This window comes from Anopheles merus, chromosome X (genome assembly GCF_017562075.2).
Source record: "Anopheles merus strain MAF chromosome X, AmerM5.1, whole genome shotgun sequence".
NCBI classification, from domain to species: Eukaryota; Metazoa; Arthropoda; class Insecta; order Diptera; family Culicidae; genus Anopheles; species Anopheles merus.
Window position 1 is genome coordinate 5480853 of NC_054081.1, and position 23111 is coordinate 5503963.

The 23111-nt window shown below is 47.5% G+C and overlaps 1 protein-coding gene across 1 annotated transcript; it reads right to left on the minus strand.

The window, feature by feature from the left end:
- Nucleotides 1-4964: 4964 nt before the first annotated feature.
- LOC121592283 lies at nucleotides 4965-21704 on the minus strand. Its single transcript, XM_041913685.1, has 6 exons — nucleotides 20895-21704; nucleotides 20092-20219; nucleotides 19676-20009; nucleotides 16141-18139; nucleotides 15977-16051; nucleotides 4965-8192 (listed from the first exon to the last, which is right to left on the minus strand). Exons 1-6 carry the CDS (start codon nucleotides 20929-20931, stop codon nucleotides 7955-7957), a joined length of 2811 nt encoding a protein of 936 aa, XP_041769619.1. The 5' UTR covers nucleotides 20932-21704; the 3' UTR covers nucleotides 4965-7954.
- Between the last annotated feature and the right edge of the window lie 1407 nt (nucleotides 21705-23111).

Genomic DNA, 23111 nt, shown 5'->3' on the forward strand with positions numbered 1-23111 from the left:
TGTAGCCTGCTAGGTCCCACTCCTGGCTAAGCCTCTTGACTTTCCCCCTCTGCTAATCGGATCGGGTTCGGGCATGTGACTGTGTGCGTGTGTGTGTTTGCTTTTCCCAACAATATTCCTCTCCAGCGAAACACCTTTCGGGCATCCACGGGTTTTTGTTTGATTAAAAAAGCGACATCTTCAATGTCCTGAAGTTGGACCTTCGAGATCTTCTGAAAATAACAACCAAAAAAATAAAATAAAATAGGCAAACCATTCAATAGTTGCGTAACGTCTGCTGTGCCGTGTTGATCCAACATCTGGTAGGCATGCCCTTGTGTGTGCCCTTGTCGAAACTGTCACACCGATGCATTTATTTATTGCCTCCCTGCGCGGCTGTCCCTCCCGTGGCCTGCGTGCAATTCGTGCGTTCCTGCCGGGCAAAAATCAAGTCATCAAAAGGGCCCGCGCGCGATAAACACACACACACACACACTCAACACCCCGCGGGGGATGAGAGAGGCAGAGAGAGAGAGAGAAGGAGAGAGAATGGAAGAGAGGGAGGAAGGGCATAGAAAAAAAAATGCGCTCGCTACCCGCTACCGTCCCGTCGAAACCACCCGGGGTCACAGCGAGAAATCCCTTCCTTTGCCGAGCGGCCGCGGGCCCGATGACTTCCCCGCTCCGTGCTCATCCGTGAAGAGCGTCGCCCAGCCCCGCTGGTCCACTGGTAAGCCCTCGGCCTGTTTGTTTGTTTGTGTTTGCTGTCGTTTCGGGTGCTGAGAGTGTGATTTGTTCTTTCGGGTGCACGGGATTTTCCGGCATTACCCCAGCATTATTCGAGTGACAAACTCACCTCAGCCGATCCACAGCCGATCCTCGGGCCCTAACGCAGATAGATCAAGAGCACAAGGGACCAGCCGTGTGTGTGTGTGTGTGTTTTGATAGTTGCCCACGAACGCCTCGACCGCCTGCTGCGCGCTGAAGTCTCTGATCACCACGGGGAGGCACACGTCGTCGCAAGGGCCCGGGATCCCATTATCGGGTGCAGCGGGCGAACAATGTCTCAAGTAGCAAGAGCAAAGAGAGCTGGCAAAGGTACCCGGGGCAAATCCAAGCACAGCGGACCTTAACCGTGCGCAAAGAAATGTCTCTATTTCGGCTCGCCACTTCGGGGATGATCATATTATATTCCATTAGACGAGAAGAGAGGTTTCAAGTTCGCTTCATTACCTTGTTGCCGTACCCCAGGCACTGGGCCGACTTCTGGAGAAGCGGGACAAAACCGACACACACACACACACGCACAGGAAAGTCGAATTGTTTTGGGTCGCTTTTCCCCCGGTTGCGCTCTTTTCAAATCCTCCGATTCCTTTTGTACCCCCGGGCCGGGCCTTTGTGTGCCTTCATTATTAGATTAGATTTTCTGCCAAACAGTGCGCAATATATTTAGCAAAACATTACAAGCTCAAATCAAGCACCGAATCGGTCGCCAGTGTTCGCAGTGACAGCAGCCCCGGTTGACAGAGGATCGAGCGGATCCAGGAAGAACAATTCCGAAGAAGTTGTTGCCATTCAGTTTCGCTGGTTCAGTGGAGGTGCTGTAGCCCGGCCGGGCTTTAGCACACTTAGGAAGCGTCAGAATTGGCTGCTGAATGAGGTACGGATGGTTCAGTGCATGGCTTAGCTAAAGCGGTTTGATTTTTCCCATCCTGCCGGACGGGCTTGTGTAGAAAGGCGAACTTGGACCGCAACCTGGAGCTGATTTAAGCTCCGGGCGAGCATTCGCAGCCAGCCCTGTAAGCCCCGAACCCTTGCCTTACCGGACAAAAGCGCTCAAACCGCAACGTGCGATCCATCTTACAAGGTTCCCTCCCATGCCGACTAACGCATGCATACAAAGCGCTCAACTAATTTGAGTGATTTGTCACGCGATGCCTACAACTCCAATTTTTAGCGTCTCTGAGACATCACCAACATGAACAGGTCAAACTAAGCAACCTTATCGCACTCAGAATACATCCAGCCAGTCAACTACACAAGACCGAACCTAGTGAGGCACTTCCTGGTTGCCAGACATCGCCAATTCCCCATCTATACCATCCTAGTGACATCTGGAGATAGACTAGAGCATCCTAAGCAAGCCTGGAGCTGGTGGACCAGAAGTTATGCATCGAATTTCAAAGTCGCAGAAGCCGAAGACGATGTTCACAGGTGATGCTGGAGCTTGAATGATGCGAAAACGTACTAGAATATGATGGAAATTGTAATATATCAGCATCAGCTCAAGAAGGCTCTGTTGCTTGAGCTACTCCAGCAACCAAAAACGGAGGCTAAAGAGCTACGGATACGGCACTGGATGTGTCGAACATCAGGAACCTCTCCTCAGGATTCAACAAAATCCTCCAGAATTACGCTATCTTTCCTATTTCCATCGCACTTTGGAAAGGTGTTCTACTAATGTACCTCGGTTGCTTAAGACGCGCCACAGTTCATCAGTCGAAAGTATTTCAGCCTCCATTTCCAACCCCTCCCCAAGGGCCGCTGCTGTCGCGGATGATGCTGAAACAAAAAACCACGCTCGCGCTCGGAATTTTGACAGGCGCGCGTGTGATGAACCTCCACCAAATACAAAATAACCTCAACATTCCACCGAGAAATGGCTGCGCGATATCGTGTTACCGGGCGAAAAGGTAACGTAATCCGTCGCGGGGAGGGTTTGTGTGTATGTGTGTGTCTTTATCATCAGGTAGCAGAGTAGCTTCTTATCGTGATTCTATTGCCACACACACTTCCCCTGGCTGTCCCCTCATTGCCAGGGAACGATCGGAGCCTTATTTATTGTTGGACATAACTTTTACCTTAATTTGATTGGCAAGGACCCCCCCCCCCCCCCCCCCCCCCAGTTTGCTCCCAGCTCGTGCTCCTGTGCCTGGTAAGCGTTAAACGCACTGGGCTTGAGACACTTTCTGGCTTTGGTAGTCGTGCTGCTGACATTACTTATCACCGTTCCCCGCAAAAGTGCCCGCAGAAGCTGGCACGGCAAGATGGCCGTTGTTGTTTACACCGATGTCCCTCTCCCACTGCGCAAATGAGCAGCTCGGCGCGGCCGAGGGGTTTCGGAGTGAGATAAGTAATTTCTCGAGCCAGAATCTCCCTTGCCAACGAGGGTTTTCCCCTCTGCGTGACAAGTGTGATAATAAGTACCGAGCGAAAGGTAAAAGGGACGCAGGAGCTGCTGCTGCTGCTGCTGCTGAAGGTTGCTAAATTAAAATTCCGCCTCCGCCTTCTGACAAGATTTATTTGCCGAAAAAGCGGGAAGGCACACGCACACCCTTCGGAGCACGCTATTAACGCGGCGCAACCCCTTCAGGCTTCAGAGCCTAGAACCAAAGCAAGCGGGAAGGCCCCCGCAGGAAGGCTGCAGCAGGTGCCGCCTGGATGGTTTGTTTTAAGGATTGAGAAGCGGCGCGTGCGTTGGATGAGGATGGGGATGGTGCATTAGTGGAACCGTTTGCTAAAACCCGCAGCCAAACAACGCTACACCACAAAACGCTACCAAACGGTGGACGGGCTTGTACGGCAGCTTCCGGGTTGTTGAGCCATCCAGGCTCCCCACGCTGCTGGGAGGCAATTAATTATTTTTTCCACAGCCCCACACAGCCTCCAAACCCCCCGAAAGAGGCATCTGAGTCTGATTAGAGCTTCAAGAGCGCACACAACATCTTCCGAACCATGGCATGGCCATGGTGGTCAGAGCTGTCCCAAAAGTTGTGGAGAATCTGGCCGCCGTAGGTGCGGAGAGGGCACGGGGCAATGTAGCAGCCCTGCTAAGTACGTTTAATTCCGAAGGGTCAACCGAATCCACTGGCCATAGGAGGAGCGGGGGAACAACAAAAAAAAAACACAAGAGCAACCAACTTCAGAAAAAATTAAGAAAAAAAAACAACCCGGAACCAACAAAACATAAATACTGATGCTCCAGTAATTTCTTTTTTTTTTTTGCTTCGTCTTATCCCTCTCCCTCTTTCTCTCTCTCTCTCTCTCTCTCTCTCTCTCTCTCTCTCTCTCGCCTTATTTTTTTCTTCTTTGCGCAGTTTAGTTTAGCGCGACTTCCGTAGAAGAAGCCTTGCAGCATCGTTAAGCGGATTAGCGGCAAACCTCTTGGGCCGCGTCCCAATTTTTTGGCCATGATACACTGTCTATGTGTGTGTGTGTGTTTTTTGTTCCGTCTCGTTACAGTTTTTTGCTTGCTTTCGTCCCCACTCCTTTGTATGCTTTCGCTCTTGTTAATTATTATTATTATTGTCACGGATTAGGACGGTTTTAATGCCGGAAAAAAACTCCCCGCCGGCCGCGAAGCCGAAGGAAACGTCATGATTCTTTTTTTTTCAACTTACTGTATCGTTTGTTTTTTTCCTCTCTTCTTCTTCTATTGGCCGATTTAGATAATGGCCAAGCGGTGTGGAGTGGCGGAACCTGGCCTGGTCACCGCGAAACCGGAACACGGACGGGTGCCGTCCGTAAAAATTAAATCATCCCAAGGAGCGCTCCTCGGAGACACTTGCGCGCGCGATTCGTTTATTTATTTCTTTCCTTTTGCCGTTTTTCAATTAGAAGTGAGTGTGCAAACAACTGCATCCAATTTAACTTTCCCGGGAGCGAGGTGGGGGGAGGCTGCTGCTGCTCCATTTGTCGTTGTTCGTTTCGTGCCGTTTAATTCACTTTTCAACTTTCGCTTCTTTCGGCCGGAGCCAAGCAAGCAAGCGAGCAATGAAAGGAAATAAGTTCTACTTTTTTTTTGTTTGTTTTGTTTTAAGTTAGCATTTCCATCTCTCGTTTATTACTGTATCGTTTTAATTAAAACCTTTCGCAACACTGCGGCTTTTGCCCGTTTTGCTGCTATTTGTCGTTTTATGTGTGTTTTTGTTAGCGCTTTGTCGCTCTTTTGCGTTTGCTGCTTCCCTATTCATCATCTAATTATGTGTTTTGTGTGTATGTGTGTGTGTGTGAGTGGATTTGTTTCCATTTTGCATATGCTTTCGCTTCTCCACTATGCTTATCACGTGCACTTTTCTGATATCGCGTTTGCTTTTGCTTCGATCGAGTCGAATATCACTTGCTTGATTTTTGTTTTTTTTTTCTTGTTGTGTTGTGTTTTGTTTGTTTGTTTGTTTCATTCCATTCGGCGCAATTGATTTGTAATAAAACTAAGGCCCGATTGAAACTCAGCCAGCAAAACGAGGCCTAAGCTAGAGCGAGTGCGGAGGTGTGAGCGAGTTTTGCTTGTTTTTTTTATGTTTTTGTTTAATGTTTCGTTGTTTTTTTTTAACTCTATTTCATGCTACAAGGCAAACGCATTTGGATGCGTATATATATGTGTGTGTGTATACGTGTTTTCTTTTTTTTTTTTTGATAATATTTAGGACTGTTGCTCTTCATTTTATGAATTTTATTGTTACAGTGTAGGCAAGTTTATGTTAAAGCGATTTGTACATTTTATACATCAAAACCTCTTCAAAAAGGTACTGCTACTGGTTTGTGTAGGTGTGTGTTTGTTTTCTTTTTTTTTCCCTAAAACTCCCTAACCCTCCTCTCCCCGTGTTCTAGCTTTTCCGGGCACAAAATTGTTGTGTGTTTTTCGAATAACTTTTTCTTTTATATCTCAGTTGAGTATTACAGACACAGTTTGTTTGCCGTATTCGTTTGATTGAGCAGTTTAGTACAAAAACCACACGCACACACACACACACATATGTCTATTTAAGGCCAATAAGTTCGTAATAGTGTATCGCCGTCGTGCGCCACATCCCTTACACATTGTGCAGTGGGTTGGGTGGTGTGTGCAGGGAGCAGCTTCCTCCTCTCTTCTCCTCTTGGGTTAGTTGGGTGTATAAAAAAAACCGAAGCAAACTAGAGCTACGTTTGCAAATAACGACGATTTGTGTGTTTGGAGAGCTTCTACCGCTCCATTTGTTCTATTCTATCTCTCTTTCTCTCTCTTTCTAGCTCTCCTCCTTCGACTGTCTGTGTGTTTTTATAAAACTGATTATCCTGTCTTTACACAACCACGTGTTGATTATTTTTGCTAAAATTTACTTTCCCAACGCTTGCTCGCGTGCCGTCGTGTGCTCAAAACGGTTGCACACTTGCTACTTTTAGAAGAAGAAAAGGTTAAAATAAACACAACGATTACCACATTTGTTAAAGAGAAAAGAAAACATACGGTTCCTCATGGGAGGATGCGCATTCGTTTAGTAAGGTTACACTACTCGCTACTGCTGTTTGCTCCGTGTTATTGTCTAATTATCTAGCGGTACGTGCTTTGTTCTCTTCTGCTTCTCCGCCAACCGTGATCCTCTCTCTTTCGCGCGCAGCAAAACCGTACCTAATATGACTACACTGTGTTTTTTAGGCATGCAGCTATTAAAACAAACGAACAAACGAAAAAAAAGTAGATAAAACTAGTATTTTTTGGTTAGTGCCGATCACTACACACGCACGCTCATGCTTTCGTTTTCGATTGTTTTTTTTTTGTTTTTTTGTTCTCTCTTTCTATAACTGTCTCGTATTAAAATGCTCGTCCTTCTGCCGTCGCTACTTAAATATATGCTCCACCCGCTCTCACTTTCTCTGCTGTGGTCGATCGTGGTGGCCGATCGATTTTTGCTCTCGGTTAATGTTAACTTATACACATTACTTTACAGTCACGGTTTGATTAGGTTGTGTTTTTTCACTTTTATTTGCCGCCCATATTGCGCATTCTTTCCCTCTCTCTCTCATCAAAACGGCACAATAAACAAAGGCAACCAAGGGCAGCCTAGCGCAAAGGAATCGTAAAACGTTATTTAGCAGCTCTCGCTCGCTGTACATGTTAAATTCATCGTTTTTTTTATAATATTAATATTAATTGTATTATTATTATTAGTTTGCATCAGCTTCAAGCAATCAATAGTTAAAAAGCGTCTCCCCAACCTCACCCCCAACCGTCCTGCCTCCAGACCAGCACGGCAAACACGGGATCATCAGTCTTATTAGAGTAGCGGTAGTAGAGCCAGAACCGAAAGCAAACTTGGCTGCTGGCTGGTAGGAGGTGTGGGAGTGGGTGGGATTTAACAAAAAAAACACACTCACACACACGAGCCGATTCCAAAACGTGTGCACACGCGCTACTAGTAGTAGGAGGAAGAAGAAAATAGACAAAAATGCGAGCGCTTTATTCTAATTGTAAATGGGAATGGGATTTAATGGAACGGAGTAGTGCCGGCCGAAATGCAATTGGAGCCTTACGTGTAAATTACAGTCGTTTCTTTTCTTTTTTTGCTTTTGATTTTGTGATACAGGGAGGGGGGGATACACAGTTAGTAAATTAAGGGACAACGAGCAAATCAAGAAAGGCGCAAAGGTCAATAAAAATAAAACAAAAAAAAAATAAAAAAAAACAGACTCAAAAACAAAAAAACCAGACGGCTAGCGGCCATGAAAGTGAAATTCTAATGAAAATCGGGAAATTGGAACCTTGGTGCAATCAATGCGGGGGGGGGGTATTTCTAGGACGATGCAATCGATGCAGCGTACAGGCAAAACGCTTTTTGAAAGCTTGCCGCAGCTACTTGATTTTTTGTTTTGCGTTTAAAATTGGTGTCCACCAACGTGAAAGGCGCTTTTGCGCCGTAAAAACGAACCACACTATCTCGGCTGCCCTGACCCTGGTGCTGGTGAGCTGGCCAAAACCACATCACACACACACACACGCGGGCCCGCGCGCCCGCACACTCAACTCTATCACTAGGACGGCAAATAATGTTAAACGATTTTGCGGTCATGAGATAATCACGCTGCTGCTGCTGCTGCTGCTCCATAGCACGGTGCTGCTCCTTTTCGGGCGCTGGCAGGGGTAGAAGAGAGAAACGGCGTGTGGCGGCGCTAGTGGTGACGCCACCGCCGCCGCCGCCGCCGCCACCACCACCGTCTATCAGATGTCCACTATCATGTTCTGGAGCTGCTGCAGGTTGCTGCCCATCTTGGGGTTTTCCGGCAGGCAGCGTATCCGCAGCAGCCAGTTCTTGCACTCGAGACACTTGCTCTGCCGCTCCTCCCGGCTGACGTCCACGCCGATCGTGCAGGCGCCCCACGGGTCGGTGTTTTCGCGTATCACCGGCAGAAAGGTGGACAGGATGACGCGCAGCGTATCGCAGGCCCGGGTGCAGTGGCTGCAACAAAAAAAAAAGAAAGCCATTAGAAACGGTGCGGAGAAACAATTGCATCTTTCGCCACTCTTTCGAAACAAAACAAAAAAAAAGGTGCGCCATTTTCAAGCACTTCCATTTTGTGTTCCATTTCCACGGCGGGTCGCCAAAGAAAAATAAACAAATAATAAAAGCAAAGCGGAAAAGCAGCAACGAAAACCAAAATACAAAAAAAAATCACATCTGTTCCGGGGCGAAGCATATATACATCAAATTACGTTGTCAAACATACATTTCACACACACACGCGCAACCTTTCCTTCCGTCTTTTTTTTTTTTTTTTTTTTTTGATTCGGTCCGGGATTTTGTGTGCCCGCTTTCCGTGTCAACCCCTGGGCGAGATAGCGTAATTTGATATTGTTGATGCACAAGGCAAACTCGATCTCGCTCGCTCTGCTGTCGGAGCGGCAATGAAACCGATCGCGGCACAATTTGACCCGATGCGCACCGAAACCAACAGCTTCTCCCGTCCCCCTCCGCGTGTTCCCAACCGCCCGGTCACACAGGGAGCCACTACACCCCGTGTGGCAGCGTGTTCGATTGCGCGCGCTAACTGCGCCATTACTGCAACAATCTGCACGCGGCCGGGACACGAGGCGCACGACGGTGCCTAACGGTTGCAAAATAAGTATGTCTATGTGTGTGTGTGTGTGTGTGTGCATTGATTGCAGCGGGAAAGAGGGCAACGGCGCGGGGACACAAAACATAGGGCAAAAAAGGACATCTTTTCGGGCGCAGACATGGTGAAAAACAAAATCATATCTACTTTTATCGTCCTGCCCACCTCCCCCTCACTACCATCGTTCTCTCTCTCTCTCGCTCTCTCCATTTAACGACTGGCAAAGAATCAATGCTTGTCGCCCCTCGGCGTCTGATTGCGTCTGTGAGGCTGGGCCCGGGCGGGGGGGGAGTAATAGATACTTTTCATAATCTTCCCATCGCCAAAACTGCGACGGAAGGGCTGCAGCAGCACAAAATGAAGGCGCAGGTTGGACGCTACACTGGGACGGAGAGGGTAGGGAAGCGCACTCGCTCCACAAACGCAAACTTCCCCCCCCCCCCGCGGTCGGTCCGTTCGGTCGGTCGCCATAGCCTGCAAAATGTCAATGGTGCATGCAGCAGACGCGCACACACACACACAGTCTTATTAATATTAATGCCATGCTGGCGTGCTGGGGGGGGGGGGGGGGAGGACGATGATGCTGTTCCCTTGCTGAGAGTGAACTATCGGGACACACTTCACACTGTTGTGGAGAGGTGCAATTGTTTTGTTGCCGGTTACAATCTCTACCCAGCCGTTTGTTGTTCGCGTGGCCCGTTTTAGCGCGAGTAATGTCCTTCGGTTTATGGTTCCTGTCGCAGGGTTTGTATCTACTTTTACGCATCGCTGGACGGCAAGACGCGGGAGGGTGAGTATCAGTGCTGCAAAGTGTCATGAGCATCACGTGATGTTCATTGCTTTATACTCAATGAAAGTGTGTCATGACATGTCGACACATGACGACTTGCGTGTGATTGCGTCAACCGCGATACTCTGACTGACAAGCAGAGTTTAATGCCGGCGCAAGCATAATCATGACTTTTTCTGGTTGTGAAAGCTGCCAAATGTCACTGTTTCAGTAACCAACACTTATGACTGAAACAAAGCTCAAATCAGCTCACATACACAACTGAGATGATCAGAAATGAGACTCAAACATTTGGAGCATCAATCACATGCTTGGTGACATTTTTTGCAGCTCCCAATTTTTGGCCACTCATTTGGGCATGACATTTTCTGTCGGCGATAATCACGACGTTCTTGGAATATACTTCGCGTGTGGTCCCCCAAAGCAAACAAAATGAGCATTCTTTCTCGCTCTGTCTGCTCGTTTTGTTTCTTAGGACCACTCGCAAGCACCGCATATCTCCCATGACTATATCGTGATGATCAGCGACGGAAAATGACGCGACCAAGTGACTGACCAAGTCACACCAACTGTTTGAGTATCACCTCTGATCATCACAGTAGAGCACGTGACGCTGACATGATTTTGTTTCAGCCGGAATTGGTCATGACTATGTCAGTGACATTTTGCAGAACTCATCACAGTAACAAAAAAGTCATGACATGCTGACTGACTGATGGTCGCAAAAATGTCAGGTAGCATGTTCACACCAATCGTTTTGAGTATCACCTCTGGTCATCACAATTGAGTACGTGACGCTGACATTCAGATTTTTGTATGACATTGACAGTGACCATTTTGCAGCACTGGTGGGTATATAAATCATAAAAACCGAGTCTATGTCCCTCTCATCCATCCAGCAGCACTGCTGCAGCAAGCGTCATTTTGGAATTGAATGCGCACCCAGACACAAACACACAAACATTTTTCCTAAAAGAAAATTTTGATAAACAAAGACTTGGTTTAAGCAACGTGGAAAAGCGGCTTAATTGTAATGCCCCGCTTTTGTGCGCGGGGACCAGCAAAACAAAAAAGGAAACGGGTTTCCCTACCAAACGCGCACCACCACCACCACAACGGTGCCACATTTCCACAACTAATCGCCATCGCACTTCATCGCTAATAATGTAACACGCTATACGCTACACCGCCGCCTCTCATCCACCTCACCACCTTCGGCCGCCCTTCACCGAGCAGGGGAAAACCACTCCCCCGGTGCGTATGGCAACAGTAATAATAATACTCAAAAGGGGGAAAATTCGGGTGACGAAGGGACGGCCCTCATGCTTTGTGCCGCGCAGCAACCGAGCGGCTTTCCGCAAATCAAAACGCAAACCGGGATGACGACGGGGGGTTTCTGTTTTCGTCGTTGTCTTCGTCCTCTTCTTCTTCTTCTTCTTCCACGTGCACGCACGGTTGTGTGTGACCCCTCCCCGTTCGTAGTTTGTGGCCGCGCGACAAACCCGAATCGGCGGTCCGCTGTCGGTTTTGCGCGGGATGAGAACGGCGAAGAGGGGCAGAGGAAAAGGAGGGGAAGCTCGATAGTTGATACGGTCGGGAAAAGCGGGATGCTCGCTCGCCTCCCGTCAAACAGCCATCTTCTACCGGCAAACCGGTAACTGTAACAATATCACATTTATACACACACACACACATGCTTTCCTCCGCGTGACGAGATCGTTTGAAGGGCTCTGTTGTTGTTGGTGCTCCTTTTTTTCTAATGTTCTTCTGTTAAACACATTTAACGTGCAAAAAGTGAAGAAAATCTCTATCAGCATGATCTGACAACGACACGGTAAAGGGATTACGCTACGCATGGAAGAGGAGGGGGGAGGGGAGAGCGGGGAACAAAAAGGTACGAAAGATCCTAATCGCATCATGTGCGACTTCCTCGTTGCGCACTGGGCCGGGCTGCCAGCGGCCTGGGTAAAATAATAGCCTTCGAAACGGGGGCCTCCCGCCTCGGCCTTTGCGTCCTTCCCGCCGGCAACGGCGCGCGCCGCAGTTTTTGCAATGGCGTACTGCTGCCGCCCGGGCGGACATTTGGTGCATGAGGAGGCAACGCACATGGTTGGGTTACAAATTTGCAGTAAATGTGTGCTGCTGTTAAAAAAAGCTAAAATAGAAGATTTCATCCATACAACAGAAGCTAAATATAATTAAAGAATGTCTATGATAGTGTGAAAACCTAAAATCAATAGGGCCGATTATGTGAGTCAAACGGAAAAATCGGAGAAATCACTAACAAGTTTGTATAATACCGATTTTGCTTCCGTTAGTGTAGAGTGGTTTTGTTTGACACTTTTGACTCACATAATTGGCCCAAATATTAGCTTAAAAATATTCCCTAATGTATGACTTCCGGTCGTAAATCACTGGTTAATTGCAACACTGCCGCCAGGTGTATTGAGGAATTCACGTATGAATTTACTTTAAATAGTTATCACAGTGAAAGTCTCTCTGAATGTCTCTCTTCGAAATGATTTGTTCCTTTAAGATGAACATTTTGACGGTCTCGGGTCATATTCTCGATAATTTGTTTGTCTTTTCAAGATGAATGTCTTCCTAAGGCGAATATCCTTTAAGCTGCATATGTGATTTAGCAGCCAAAATTCTGAATTCCAAAACCCGAATTTTTGGGTAACAGTTCACACAAATATTGGTCAAAGGATGTCATGTTTTTCGCATGATTTCTTGGATTAGTGATTAGTTTTCTTCAATATATCTCTCTAAGCTGACGGTCCCTTGAAGATTCATCGCACTGTAACTGTTAATTCCTGCATCTTTTTTGTGTCACATCAACTCTAGTTACTTTTTAGTGTAGCCACTTAAAGGACTTCACTATCAGGAATAGGTGTACCACGTTAAGGTTTAGTGATCGCGTGAATGTTGGTTTATGATGATATTCCAAAGGAAATTCATTGAAATATAGAGCAAATAGGAGAGGAAATAAAAGGATATTCAATTCCTCAAGTAAATTGGAACGTCCTCTAGGGTAAAATGTTTCATTAAACTGGTGTTTTCACCGTTTCATGCTGACATTCAAATTTCAATGTGAATGCAATCGTAACAGAAAAAATAAAAATTTAATTTAAACGCGTTTGCGCGATGTTTTTTTTTTAATTTTCTACAATAATTGGCAATTCTTTGTGGCCCGGAGCCGGTGGCCCTGCAGTTTTAGTTCATCGCTGGCGAGTATAGCCACCACATGTTTTATGATATAAGCAATGGCATACAGGGCTATTCTATTCCGGCAATCGAGATGTCGAAATGAATGTTGCTAAGGAAATTAGGTCCACTTTGCTTCTAAACTCGCTCTCGCTCCGAAATGCGATTTCGAGGCTTTCGTAGATTGTAGGAAGGAGTGTCAAGTTTGGAGAGTAGAAGCTTTATCCCTGAAAGCGTCTACGCGTTCTTTCGATTCCAAAGTCGATTCAAGCCTGTCTCGAAATCAAACCCGTAGCGGGAAATGGATCGAAATCGATGTTGTGGCAGTTTTGAAGAAACATATTTAGGTTTGCTAGCTATGAAGAATTTAGATGTGATGTGTGTTGCAATTAATTGAAGAAATGTCATTTAAACGCCAATCAAACCAAATTTAATAGACCAATTAGAATACATCATTTCGTATGATTATCTCTATCAGGAAATTCCTTGCTTTTTGACTAAGGTTCCAATTTTATAAGTATATTTTAAAGTCTTCTCCGAGCGTTGGTTGGACTGATATTCCAACAACAAGCATCGAGTCAAATTTCTCGACTCGAATCGAGTAGTAGAATAGAATAAGCCACATAGTTTTTTTTAAATAGTTATTATTGTTAATAACCATAACTTATTTCTTTTCAAACACAAATTAGATTGTCCCAACTGAGTGTACACACGCAAAGGTATTTTACATACGGAGAAAATACTGAAGATACTGCTTTAGCCGTCACACTCTTAACTGAAGTAATTGTACGAAGGATTTAATTTTTTTTTGTAGTTTGTTGTCTAAAAATATTGTTTCATTTTGTTAGAAATGTGTCCCTATTCGACATATATCACGACGTGTTAGGTGTTTAAAAGTGGTGCAACAACATCAGTTGGATTCATTTTTTTGTTCGAAGACTCACTTTATCCTTTAATACAATCAATATATTGTTCGGGTATTGAATTGTTTTAGTAAAAAAGAACGTGAATTTCTACAGATTTAAAGATACCTCACAAATACTTTAAACTATAGTGTGTAACATCCCAAAAGGAGGAATATTACATTATTCGAAATAAATAATACTTTACTTTGCTCTGCCACAGAGGTTCTCGCGGAAATGTAAAAAAAAAATATTATTACAAAATTATTGTTAGGTAATATTTCTTGGTAAAACATAGTGTAAATAGCATTATGGTCTAATACTCTTCTGAATACAAAAAAAATCAATAGGAATTGCAAAATTTGTGTGGTATTGCAGAATTCCATTTTCCAATTCGATTACAAACGATTTATTGCTCGAATGCTATTAGAATTTTATAGTTAGTTTTTTTGGGGTCGAACGCCAAAAATTCTAGTTGAGATGCAGGGATTGCATCCCAAAGAATGCAATGCAAAGACTGCAAGACACTTTTTTTATTCGAAAATGTGCCAATATTATGGATTATGGATGGAACCTTGCATTTAACGAACTAGATGACAAAACTATCACTTATCTGACATTCTCTCTTGTGCTGTTCTTAACAAACATATTGTCACATGTCACTAACACATGTCTTACATGCTTGCTGAGTGTTAAGATTGGGATAATAAACACACTGTTAGCTTTGAACTGCATTGAGTGCCACCAGAACAATTTTGTTTATGTTTCCCTGGGGGCCGTCGAAGCACTTTATGTTTACATTTTTACATTTATGGCTATCACATATGATGTAGATATGTGTGGGAGATGTAACTGTACATCATCGAAACAAAAAAGTGATGTAAGGTGTGGGAAATATTATTGTACATCATCAAACTAAAAAGCGATAAAAATAATGAATTTAAATGGCTTTTTTTTCTTGTTGTTTTTATGTGCCATTCTGGAATTCAAAATTCATTCAAATCAGGAATGGAACAATATTATGCTGTGTAGGGATTTGATTTGAACAAGATGTTTCACTAATGGAATGGAAGTAAGGATCATGTGAGCGCCGTTGGTTGACATCGAGTGGATTTCAATTAAATTATATTTGCTATCTATTAGATGGTTTGAAATTCACAATATTCCTAGAATGTGGCTAAGACATATTCATCAAAGGAACTGTATTTTTATATATATTCTCGAAAGGGGAAAATAATTATTTGCCAAACGATATTCATAATAAGGTCATTTAGCTTTTTTATCTTTTAACTAAATTTAATGATAATATGCTTTACCTTGTAGAAGAAATTACGATTAAAAAGCAGTAAACCCTGGCTATCATATATGATAGCAATGGCCCCCTAGGAAACATAACTACAGATGCTAAACAATGCTCAAAGATAATAAATACTTCATTATCACTGAACTAAAAATAGGTGGAGACTTCAATGCTTGAAGCAAATTGTTACCAAATTGGCTCTATTCTTGTACCCAGTGCTGCAAAATGTAGCTGTCAATGTCATAAAAAATCTGATTGAAAAAAAAACAAGTAAGCGTCACGTACTCAATTGTGATGATCACAGGTGATACTCAAAACGATTGGTGTGACCAATGCATGCTTCGAGACATTTTTGTGACCAACGCTTGGTCAGTCACTGTGTCATGACTTTTTTTTACAATCATCAGTTTTGAAAAATGTCACTCACATAGTCATGACAAATATCGACTGAAACAAAATCATGTCAGCGTCACTAGCTCTAATGTGCTCAAAGCATACAGAACGAGAAAGTATGCTCATTTTGTTGATATCGTGATCATCATTGGGAGAATATATCGTGACCAAGTGAGTGATCAAGGGTTGAATGCTAACAAAATGTTACCAAGCATGTGATTGGTCCAATCGTTGTTTTTTTTCTTATAAAGAATTTCTTTGTTCCAGATTTTACTGTACTATTCTTCCGAAGCGTTTAAGATTAATTATAAAAAAAAACTCTTGTTTTGTTATTCTCAATGCATGAGATCATTAGAGGTACGTTTTTCCATTGTTCTTATCTTTCAGTTTAAAAAAATGCAAAAAAAAAACAGAATCAACCTTCGTTTCGCTGTTTAGAAAACATGCCGACAATCAATGCGAAGGAACAGCATTTTTAGCGGAAAAAAAACAGGAGGCGAGAGGTTACATTATTGGAAGGAAAAAAACAATACTTACAACTTATACTCGCTTTGTAATAGATCGTACACCTTTGGCAGTAAGAGCACGCACATGTCAAGCGTCCACTGCGAGCTGCAATTTAAAAAAAAGTCATACAAAACAGATGGCATTAGCAAACAGAATGTACAACACTAAAAAACACCGTCTTGCCCGGCACTTACGTTTTCTCCAGTATCGCGCCCAGCACGTCGACCAGTATGTGCTGATCGTTCATCCGCACCGCCACCTTGAGCGCGCCGGTAACGTCGCCCGACTTGGTGTAGTTGCGGATCGCGGACAGCAGCGCGGTACGGTTGCAGAGCGCCTGCAGCGTCGTGTCGTGCTCGTTCCGCAACACCTGTATCTCGTACTCCATGCTCGAGCTCTCGTGCCCGCCGCCGTACCGCAGGATGGTGGCGGAGGCGGTCGCTTGGTCCAGCATCAGCGCGTTCACATTACCGCTGGCACTGCCGTAGTCCATCATCAGCGCGTCGATGCCACCGCCGGCACCGTGCGCTCCACCACCACCGCGCTGCGGACCGTAAAGTCCACTCGCCGGTCCGGATGGTGCTCCGGCGCCTCCTGCCCCTGACGCAGCCGCCGCCGTGGTACGTCCAGCGTGGTGGCGAATGTCGAGCGACGTCTTCGACCGTACCGGTTTGGTGAGGATCTGCACCTTCACGTTCGCGTTGTGCTGCGACCGTGTCGGCCCACCGCCGCCATTGGATGCGCCGCCATTGCGCAGGGAGGCGGCCGCATTGGTCGTAATCAGGGCGCTGCTTTCGCTGCGCTGTATCTTGCTCGAGCTCGAGCCGGACCCGTGGTACGGCGGTGCGTGCGCATGCTGGTGCCGGATCGGGGAGCTGCCCCGGCTGATCGGCTTCTTGAACGTGTACGTCTCGTCCGAGGGGAGCTTGTTCAGCTCGAGCGTGCTTTTCGAGGTGGCCAGCCGGCGCACCAGATTGCCGGCCGAGCGGCTGTGCCCCACCCCGCCGTGAATGCTGCCCGGCCGGCGCTGGTCCGTTCCGCCGCTGGCGGACGCGCGCCCGGACGCGCCCACCCGACTAGTGACCTTGCCCGCGGCCGATCCACCGCCACCGGCGCTGCCCCCGTTCACGTACCCGGCCGTTCCGGGCTGGCTGGCGCTCTTCGGTGCGTAATCCGGCGGCTGCGCATTGTTCACCGGGAAGTCTTCCTTTTCCGGCTCCGGCACGAGCCCCTTCGGCAGCGGGTAGTAGTCGAGCGTGTTCAGATTGTACATGTGCATCTCTTCCCGCACCAGATAGTGGTTGTTAACGAGCGGGACGGCGGCCGGCCCGCCCACGCCCTCGCCCGGTCCCGCCGGGAAGGCTGGCATGGCGGTAGGGACGGTCGGCGCACCCCCGGCGGCCACGGCACTGCCACCACCCCCATTGCCCATCGCTTCCAGCGAGCATTTGGGGTGGCCGGCCGGCACATCGAACTCGAACGCACTGCCCCCGGCGTACGTTGCGTCCTCCTCGTCGATCATTTCGATGTTCAAGTTGGGCGACATGCCGCCCCCGTTGCCACTGCCCAGCTCGCCGTCCTGGCCCGCGTCCGACGAGTGTCCGGCAGATGGGCCACCGCCCGCACCGCCACCAATCGACAGCCGCACCTTGCCGCTGCCCCTGCTGAAGCTTTTGCGCGACGTCTGGTTGTGGGTGAACGTGGGCGGCTGCGGGTTCTGCGGGTTGTAGAACGCGCGCAGCTGCCCGAGCGGCACGGCGTGGATCGTGACCGACGCGTCCTCGTACGTGCCGAACAGCAGCTTCGTGCCGGCAATCTTCATGTCGCCCAGCTGGCACCAGTTCGAGTCGATCCGGTCGTACTCGCGGTCCGGTTCCCACCCGACTACGGTAATGCCGGCGGCCGTCCCGACCAGCAGACACTTGCCGCTCTCGTCGAACGTGACGCACCGTACCGGCTGGCCGCCACCGCCACCCCCTCCGCCAGCTCCTGCTCCCCCGCCACCGCCCGCGCCGGGCGTTTGCGTGATCAGCTGGCGCTTCTCGAGATCGTACAGGTCAACGGTGCCGTCGCTGCGGCCGGCCGCCATCAGCAGATCGGTCGGATGGTACTTGACGCAGGTGGCCGGCGTCTGCCGCTCGGTAAACTCCATAAACAGCTTGCTCATCCGAATGTCCCATATGATGACACTTCCTGCAAACACAAACGCAGCAACAGAACAAAGATAGTTTAGGTGTTAATTTTATTTTTCTTGTCTAGTCTAGTCTTTCGTTTCTGCTTCATATAGTGATGGGAAAATGAAAATTTAGTCGGAATCAGTTCAGGCTGGCTCCGAAGTTTTCTGGAATCGATTCCGGAATCAGTTCCAGATCGGCACCGGAACTGGAATCGGTTCCGAAATTTTACCCGGAACTCGAACCAGAATCGATTCCAGAATCGGCTCCGGAAATGGTTCTGGAATCGACTCCGGAAATGGTTCCGGAATCGACTCCGGAAATGGTTCCGGAATTGGCTCCGGAACTGGTGCTGGAATCGGTACCGGTAATGGTTCCGGAATCGGCTCCGGAAATGGTTCCGGAATCGGCTTCGAAAATGGTTCGGGAATCGGTTCCGAAATCGGCTCCGGAATTGGCTCCTGAATCAAAAACGGCTCCGGCATCGGAATAGGCTCCAAAATCAGAATTAGCTTCAACACGGAGTCAGTTTCGGTATCTCAATAGGACTAAGCGTTTGGATCAAATGATGTTTCGTATTTCAATTTCAATTCAAGAAATGTTTAGTGGTGTGCTCTTTGGAGCGCACCCACGGCTCCGATTCGACTCCGGCTATTGTTTGTCAGATTCCGACTCCGGTAAAATCCGAACTGCTAGTTCCACCCGGAGTAGGAGTCGTCCGAAGTTGCCCGGAGTCGTCCGGAGTTGTTTGTAGTCGTCCAGAGTCCGTCGAAATCGTTTGGAGTCATCCAGAGTCGTCCGGAGTCGTCCTGAGATGGACGGAGTCGTCGGAGACGTCCGGAGTCGGAGTTGCCCGGAGTCGTCCGAAGTCGTTCGGAGGCGTCCGGAGTTGTCCAGAGTCTTTCGGAGTCGTTTGGAGTCGTGTTGAGTCGTCCGGAGTTGTCCGGAGTCGTTCGGTATCGGAGTCGTCTTGAGATGACCGGAGTCGTCGGAGACGTCCAGAGTTGGAGTTACCCGGAGTCGTCCGGAGTCAGAGTCATTCGGAGTCTTTTGGAGTCGCCCAGAGTCGATCGGAGTCGGTCGGAGTCAACAGGAACCTTCCCGTGTAATATGCTTGTGACAGATATTTAATTTCCTTGTGTTTTTTTCTGTCTTTCGCTTTGCGCAAGCACTTCGTAATCAGGCCATTGTTTCGAAAGCCAACTCCGGCCGACTGCGGACTACTTCAACTCCAACCGATTCCGGACGACTCCGAAATACTCCAACCGATTCCAGACGACTCCGGGCGATTCCGAACGATTCCAAACGACTACGGACACTGCTGGGCGGAGCCACCTTCCGGATTTTTGCCAACTTTACCCATCACTAGAACTGATTCTCATTCTGGAGCTAATTCTAATTCTGAAGTCAATGCGAACATATTGCGAATCCCAGATCGATTCCGATTTCGGAGCCGATTTTAATCCTGAGCCATCCTTGGCATCAGCTCCGGAATAGGCATCGGGTAGCAATCCGATTCCGAGCTCGCACCACTAGTTTCATGCAAAACACCCACCTTCAGCGCCGGCGGAAGCGATCCACGAACCGTCGGGCGAAAATTTGACCGAGTTGACGTGCGACATGTGGCCCCGGTACCGCTTGATGCACACCTTCTCGCGCACGTCCCACAGCCGGATGGACGTGTCGTTGCTGCCGGACACCAGGTACGAGTCGCTGTACGGGTAAAAGTCGAGCGTCCGCACACTCTTCATGTGCCCGAACAGTGAGATCGAGTCGGACGCGTTCAGGTTCCAGCGCTTGATCACGCCGGTATCGTCCGCCGAGTAGACGAAGTCATCCGAGTAGGCAAACTTTACGCAATCGATCGACGAGTTGTGGCCGGGCAGGGTCTGGAGATGGTGCGCGTGCAAGTGCAAACGACAACGGCAAGTTAATAACGAGACACACGCCCGACTGGTCCGACTGGCTTACCATAAAACACTTCTCGTCACCGAACGTCCATAGCTTTATGTTTCGATCTTGCCCTCCGGTGACCAGCACGCGTCCCGTCTCTCCAATATCCAGGCATGTTACTTTGCTGCTATGGGCTTGGATAGCATCTGCGCCGGGTGGAAATAAGCATGCAAATGGAGAGGGAGAACATAAAAATATAAATTAGCGAAAATTTTTAGTAAAACAGGCAATCATTCCCCCCGGAAACAGGTTGCCCAATAGGGGTGGGGATTTGTCCCTCGAGTAGAGCATCGGGTTCCGTCTTGGAGTAGGAGCAGAGACGGTGTGACGTTCAATCGTTCCGACCATTATGCCTAATTTGGTACAGAGGCACATAACCTTGGTACGCGCGCTGCACCAACACACACACACACACACACCGTGTCGGTATCGTGTGACGAGCTCGTGCGATGGAGGCCAGACCCCGTGGCCGTGCGCGGATGTGGGTGGGTGGGTTGCGTCTGCGTTGTGGTGATCGCGTTGGGTGTGTTGATCGAGGAGATGCTTCTTCGCTCGGGCGCGCGGGCAGGCAGGGATGGCTTGATTTTGATCGAGGAAATTTTCCACCCTTTTCCAGGGAGGGGGCGGTTTCTCCCCGGGGTGGTGTTTCGCATCGCACAGCTGCGCCCGCTCGACAAAGGAAGGTGGGAAGGCCGCGTCACGACACCACGGAACCACCGGTTTTGCGAACAGATGTGCCCACTGCTACTGCCCCGCTCTGGTAAAACCCCACCCCGTTCCCCTTCCCTTTCTGCCTTCTTCTCTCACACACATACACTCACATAGTTTCGATGGCAGCTTCCGAGCGACCGATGCCATATCCTAATGGAGCGGCGCGAGGGCACTCTTGCACTTGCGGGGGGGAGGCACTGTTATTACACGCACACACACGCACACACACGCAATACTGTCCTAGTCGTCCCGGGGACCTCGCGCACTGCAGCGGAAGCAAGTCAATGCCTTCTCGGCGACGTCGATTGTCGTACGCGCGTTTCCGAGGCCGGACGAACGGGCCCTGGGTGCAATCATTCGTGCACACAAAAACCCGAGAACACGCGCGAGTTTTTCGAGACACACGAGGATGCTCCTCGACACCCACCAGCCACCAGCGCCTATCCCCCCCCCTTGCGCACGATCGAGGGGAAACTGAGAAGCCTTTTTTTTTGTTTTTTTACTGTTTGCCTCCTCCGACTCCCGAGGAGGGTTTTTTTTGTGTGTCTTTTGCTACACTGCGGGCCCTGGTGGTGTACGCTGCAACCGTGCCGCGTTCGTCGCTGGGCACAGGAATTTTCGGTCTTTATTTTCGGACTTGCCGAGACGGAATCGCTCGGTGAACGTTCTTGCTGGTTGCTGGTTTCTTTTCTTTCTGCTCCGCGCACTGCCTGCCTGCCTTGTCTGCCTTCCTTGCCTTCGTTTCGTTCGCCTTTGCTGCTCGAGGGCGATTTTCTACAAACAAGACCCCGACTGACAGCTACGCACACACACACAGACACATTCGTGCCGTGTTAAGGCGCTGTCAGGTTGTGATATAGCTGCGGGCTCACTTCTTGGACGAAATGTTCACCGAACCAAACGATGGGTGTTTGATGTTGTTTTTTTTAAACAGAGACTTCTGGCAAGGATTTTTGGATATAACACGAAGTGGGTATGAAGCATTTAGTTTTAAATTAATTAAATAGTGCAAGTCCTATTCAACAAAACAAAACAAATAACATAACCTCTATATCCGCGAGTGTTGAATAAAAAGGCGCGAGGCCACGGAAGTGACACAAATCACGACTATGAGGCTGGAAATACAGGAACCGAGATCGCCGCGGTACCGCGAAATTCGCGTCTTATTTATAACAGTTGTAAAACAGTTCAGCTGTCAAATCATCCGTGCCTCCTATCGCGCCTGCTGTTTCGCAGAGATACCCAACTTCGGTATTGCTGAGATTTTCGCGGTAGCGCGAACCGATTATTTTTACTTTTTCTGGTGGATTTGTTTGGAAACTCGTGTCGAGAAACGAGTTTTGTATTTTATTTTGCATAAACCATGTTGATTCGCAAGTTGATAACAAATATTTCATCTTGACACATTCAATGGTCACCAGACCTCGGATGAGTCCACACACGAACCGCGATTATCTCGCCTATCTGTCAGCTTTTATAACAAAATTGACAGTACAAATCATCCGAGCCAAACACGCTAGTCGATTCATCAATTTCCAGCCTGACAAATTGTCTTTAGCTAAAATGGCTTGTCAACTTTGAATCGACAAAACTTGAACAATAAAAAATTATGCCATTTAAGTGAATCTCCCCAGCCTCTACCGACTACTCGTTGTACCGACTACTACTAGAACGGCGATACGATTGATTAAATACTAAATTCTTATAAGTATTACCAGAACTGAATGAAGTGAGGTTTGAGGAATGGCCGTTGGTGTTGATACCCACGTATCTATAGATTTTTGCTCGGAAAGTTAGAAGTCTGTAAAGGTCATGATTAAATGAAGCTTATCGAAACACATTGCAAGAATAGGACAGCAATATAATGATGAGTTATAATATACCATCTATTGAGCAAAGCAGTGAAGCTTTTGTGTGTGTTTTTTCTATGAATATTTGATTTTCCAGTCGCTTAAGCTTTATCTGAGGTGATTGGGCTAGTATGTATTAAATTAAAAAAAGTTAGGATAATTTTTATCAAAACGATTAAAATTTGTTCGATAGATAGTCTCCAACATGTTGCCCTAAATAATTTAAAATATTGTCAATCACACTTAAAAAAAAGTTTGACTACAATGAAACTCAGATACCAATTCGGTTCGATTTGCATGCAAGTTTCGGATAATGCATACATACAGTCGGTTCCCGAGTTACGCGGTTCTCGACTAACGGTTCTTATTTATTCGGAGATGCGTGGATTTCTAAATTTGACCGATCAAACGTCAAATCAATATAATTTGCTTCAATGACTGTCCAATGCCGGTCTCATGGTACAGTCGTCAACTCGT

What these genes read in the sequence shown, in the direction of transcription:
- LOC121592283 (XM_041913685.1), bottom strand. Translation starts at nt 20,931, where the DNA reads ATGGCATCGGTCGCTCGGAAGCTGCCATCGAAACTAT. An exon ending in GTGACGAGAAGTGTTTTATG is followed by an intron (nt 20,010 to 20,091) that starts GTAAGCCAGTCG and finishes CACCATCTCCAG; the next exon opens with ACCCTGCCCGGCCACAACTC. An exon ending in GGCGCGATACTGGAGAAAAC is followed by an intron (nt 16,052 to 16,140) that starts GTAAGTGCCGGG and finishes TTTAAATTGCAG; the next exon opens with CTCGCAGTGGACGCTTGACA.